Here is a 4,264-nt window from a genome sequence, read left to right as displayed (position 1 = left end):
AACTACTACTGTTAGTGGACGCACTTTGTCCTCAAGGATTAACATTAGCTTACATTGTGCTCACTGCAGCTCTTTTCATGAATATTTTGGTATCTAACTCATTGAATTAAGTATTTATTTAGACCAATCCAACGTTAGTGATTGTTGGAAGGACTAACAAAGACCGTTTTATTTAGTTTCCCATTGTTTCGGTCTGAGATGTTGGTGCTCTAGTGCGACATCCAGTGGCAAGTTTCCTTTTTCCTAACTGGACATCTAATAAAACTAATTTTCAGCTGCCTTTAAACATAAACATGAATCAGTAGTCTTCTTGCTCTTTTAGTCTTTTCCCCCCGTGTGCAGGTGCTGGGCTGCTGCCAGTCTTGAGTTTTACCTCTGGACCTGCAGCCAGCAGAGAGGAGCACAGCGAGTCCTCCATGGTCTCCGGCAGGATGGAGGCGCTTTCCCGGCCCACCACCGCCAACAGGCCGCTGTTCTGGGAGAAAAACACCGGCAGGTTGGCACAGCAGCCTCCGCCACGTACTCCATCACCTGGACAGACAGAGAGGGAAATGAACAGGTCTTTTCTATCAACCCCTTTTTAATCCCAAACAAAAAGAAATTCAAATATATGCATACATTATTAAACCCACTACAAGGAGAGTTAACTGGTTATGATTTAATGCTGATGCCTCTATAATATGATCTCAAGCCTTAATGTCTGTTTCCAGGTGGGATTCACCTTAAAATCAATAAAATGAGGAGGTATAAACACTACTGCTTCTGTCCACAGGGGTCGCCAGAATCAACACAAAATGAAAGTTCCTTGTTTCTGCTTTAAGATACTTTTCCCCACACATGTACTTTCTTCATGATCAGTGAACAAAACACTTAAAATTCTAAAATTTACAAAAAGAATTGATTTTATGTCATAGTTACTCACTCGTTATTCTTTTTTATCACCTACTCTGTCGCCTTGTTGTGCTAACCTGTAAGAGCTTTAATAACTGACTGACATCTTCTTGAATTTCCCTCGGGATAAATAAAGTATCTATCTATCTTAAGAAACATTTAAAACCATATCTGCTGTAATTCTCCTTTCTCTAAAATCATCATCATCATTCAGAGAGTTTTATTTTCTCACCAGGTGAGTTAAAGCTGATTTTCTCATCAGGTAGTCCTCCCCTGCTGGTTCCCGTCGAACACGCAAACACCAGCTCCTCATTATACAGGAAGGCGGTGGAGCCGGGGGAGCGCGGGAGCACCAGCCGAGTGGCCTGTAGGGCCTCCTCGCTCTGAGGAACAAAGACATCGCAACATTTTAAATACATCTTCTAAAACTAAATCCACCGCTGCAGTATCAGGATCAGGACTCACGAGGAACGGAGGGTTGTACTTGGTGACTTCCACAGTAAACTGCTCGGAGATTGCGGCTCCGTCGTCCTGCAGGGTGACGAGGCAGAAGTAAGCCAGACAGGGAGTGTCTGACGGGTGCCAGGCTGCAGCCAGAACCACCAGGCCGGCTCTGAAAACACAGCACAGACGGCGGCTTAGTTCGGCGAAGATATACCTATTTTGGTTGATTATTATGAGTCTCGAGTTGCCGTTTGTCTCCTTGCTAGAAGAATTTATTTGCTAGAAAGTAAAACTCTCCTCTTCTCCAATTCATTGATCTTTGATTTAAGAGGTTATTGATCACATTCAGTCAGAGAGGATTAAAATCAATGGAAAAACATTGCTGAAGTAGGTAGATTTTTAGTTAATTAATTTCCACCTAAGCTTAAAATAACACAAAAGACGTTTTATTTTGAAGTGTGAAATAAACAGGAAGTCACAAACACACTCACTGGCTGAGCTTCATATCCAGGTACGTCACATTCACTCCCTCCTTCATCTCCTCGTAGTTGCTCTCCGAACCCTGGCGGGAGAGAAACGTTGGGAGATATTTTCAGACATGAACGTGACAGACGTCTACAGTCCTGAAGCTTTGAATGATGAACCTAGTTTAGATTTAATTAACTGTAATAATCAGAACCGACATGACCCTTACTGTTCAGTGCTGTGTACTGTACTGTGCCACTGTGCCGCACTGACTCAGGCTGAAACACAGCGTAAATGATCACGTGTATCTTCGTACTGACCCAGATGGCGTCTGCGATGCTCTCCGTCAGCGCTCTCTGGGCGTCCCAGCTGAGGATCTGGTGCTCGTAGCTGTCGTCCACCTCCCATTTACTCAGACTGGAGCTGGTCAGCGTGTACAGGCAGCTGGCTCCGCCTACCCACAGCACGCTGTGGAGCTGCAGCAGGAACCAAAGAGACAGAGTGAGGTCCACTGTGCCGAAAATGCTCCATTGAAACTACAGCTGAGGCTGTAGTGAGGGAATTTCTACACACAGACACATAGATTGTATTTTATTTTGTAAGCGTGACTCACTGTGTCGTTGGCTGGCGGCGAGAGGATGCCGAACAGGCTGGAGACACGGCGTCCGATGCCGGAGAGCATCCCCTGACCCTGCTGCAGAGCTCGGTACTGAAGCTTCCCCGAAGAATCTGCACTCGCTCTCAACAGCCGACTCTTCACTGAGGACAGGACGAAGCTTCCTCCCTGAGAGAAGAGAGAAGAGAGAAGAGTAAAGACGGAGGAGAAGAGTAAGAGAGAGAAGAAGAGTAAAGACGGAGAGAGAAGGAGAAGAGAAAAGAAGAGAAGAGTACGAGGTAAAGACGGAGAGAGAAGAGTAAAGAGGAAAGGAGAAGAGTAAAGACGGAGAAGAAGAGAGAAAGTAAAGACGGAGAGAGAAGAGAGAAGAGTAAAGACGGAGGAGAAAGAGAAAGTAAAGACGGGAAGAAGAAGAGAAGAGTAAGACGGAGAGAGAAGAGTAAAGACGGAGAGAAAGTATAAGAGAGAGAGAAGAGAGTAAGAGTAAAGACGAGAGAGAAGGAGAAGAGTAAAGACGGAGAGAGAAGATAAAACGAGAGAGAAGAGTAAGACGGAGAGAGAAGAGTAAAGACGGAGAAGAAGAGTAAAGACGAGAGAGAAGAGAGAAAGAGAGAAGAGTACGAGTAAGACGAAGAGAAGAGAGAAAGTTAAAGACGGAGAGAGAAGAGTACGGAGTAGACGGAAGAGAAGAGAGAAAGTAAAGACTGAGAGAGAAGAGAGAAGAGTAAAAGACGAGAAGAAGAGTAAGACGGAAGAGAGAAGAGTAAAGACGGAGAGAGAAGAGAGAAGAGTAAAACGGAGAGAGAAAGTAAAGCGGAGAAGAGTAAGACGGAGAGAGAAAGTGCGGAGTAAGACGGAGAGAGAAGAGTAAGAGGAGAGAGAAAGAGTGCGGAGTAAAGAGGAGAGAGGAGTAAAGACGGAGAGAGAAGAGTGCGAGTAAAGATGAGAGAGAAGAGAAGAAGAGTAAAGACGGAAAGAAGAGAGAAGAGTAAGAAATGGAGAAGAAGAGTAAAGACGGAGAAGAGAGAGAGAAAGTAAAGACGGAGAGAGAAGAGACTCTCGTGGATTCACTGCAGAAGATTGACTTACTCTGACAGCGACAACAAAGTTGCACAGATCTCCCAAGGTCACGTCTGCCTCCGTGTAGTTGCCTCCTGGCGAGGCTTCGCCACAAAGCGAGCCGTTCCCATCCGCAGCCACCGCCAGAGACGGAGATGGACTGAACGCGGCCGTCTCCAGGGAGCGCCGGACGCCACGGCAACTGAGGTGCGTAGTGGTCGTACTCACTGCCGGGCAAGCTGGAGCTCCTTAACACACACAGCTTGCAGGGAAACAAACGCAAGGAGTCGATGTGAAGGTAAGATGGACGTGTTCAGTGTACGGCAGTTGTTGTTTTTGCTACTTGCAGCTAGAGTTGAGCCCGGATCTCCTCTGCTCACTCACAGAACAGCTCTTCTCTCTCCAGACAGTCCACAAGTTCGGTGCCGTTAACCGACGTTTAGGTTCAGTCAGGTTGTTTGTACTTACTTATTTAACCAGTAGAGTTCTGGTAACGTGGGTCGTTCCGACGTGGTGCTTTGAATGCGTCTGACTAATCTCTGCTGTTCGGAGATTTTTTTCTTTTTCTTTTTTTAACCGTCGCTGGCTCTAACCCCCACAACAACACACACACACAAACACACACACACCCACACACCCACACACACACACACACACTGTCTCTCCCGCTCTCATGCGGTCGTCGGAGTTTTTTTAATTTTTTTGTTTAAACCCGTCCGGCCTGGCTCCTAATCACACACACACACCCACAGTGGTGGAAATACAAAAAATTAAAAAGAACCAAAAAAA

General features: G+C 46.0%; 1 protein-coding gene across 1 annotated transcript in view; it reads right to left on the bottom strand.

The window, feature by feature from the left end:
* nup133 (nucleoporin 133) overlaps positions 1-3,540 on the bottom strand; it is a gene marked incomplete at its 5' end in the record, with an annotated part of 12,499 nt that extends 8,959 nt beyond the window's left edge. Inside the window, 7 exon segments of the mRNA XM_035660829.1 lie at positions 374-531; positions 1,124-1,274; positions 1,357-1,504; positions 1,827-1,897; positions 2,121-2,276; positions 2,414-2,584; positions 3,506-3,540. Of these exon segments, the coding sequence (XP_035516722.1) occupies positions 374-531; positions 1,124-1,274; positions 1,357-1,504; positions 1,827-1,897; positions 2,121-2,276; positions 2,414-2,584; positions 3,506-3,540 (890 nt within the window).
* Between the last annotated feature and the right edge of the window lie 724 nt (positions 3,541-4,264).

The sequence above is a fragment of the Morone saxatilis genome, unplaced genomic scaffold, assembly GCF_004916995.1.
Source record: "Morone saxatilis isolate NCDOM2014 unplaced genomic scaffold, NCSU_SB_2.0 Contig17, whole genome shotgun sequence".
Lineage (NCBI taxonomy): Eukaryota > Metazoa > Chordata > Actinopteri > Moronidae > Morone > Morone saxatilis.
This window is presented reverse-complemented; position numbering and strand designations above follow the sequence as displayed.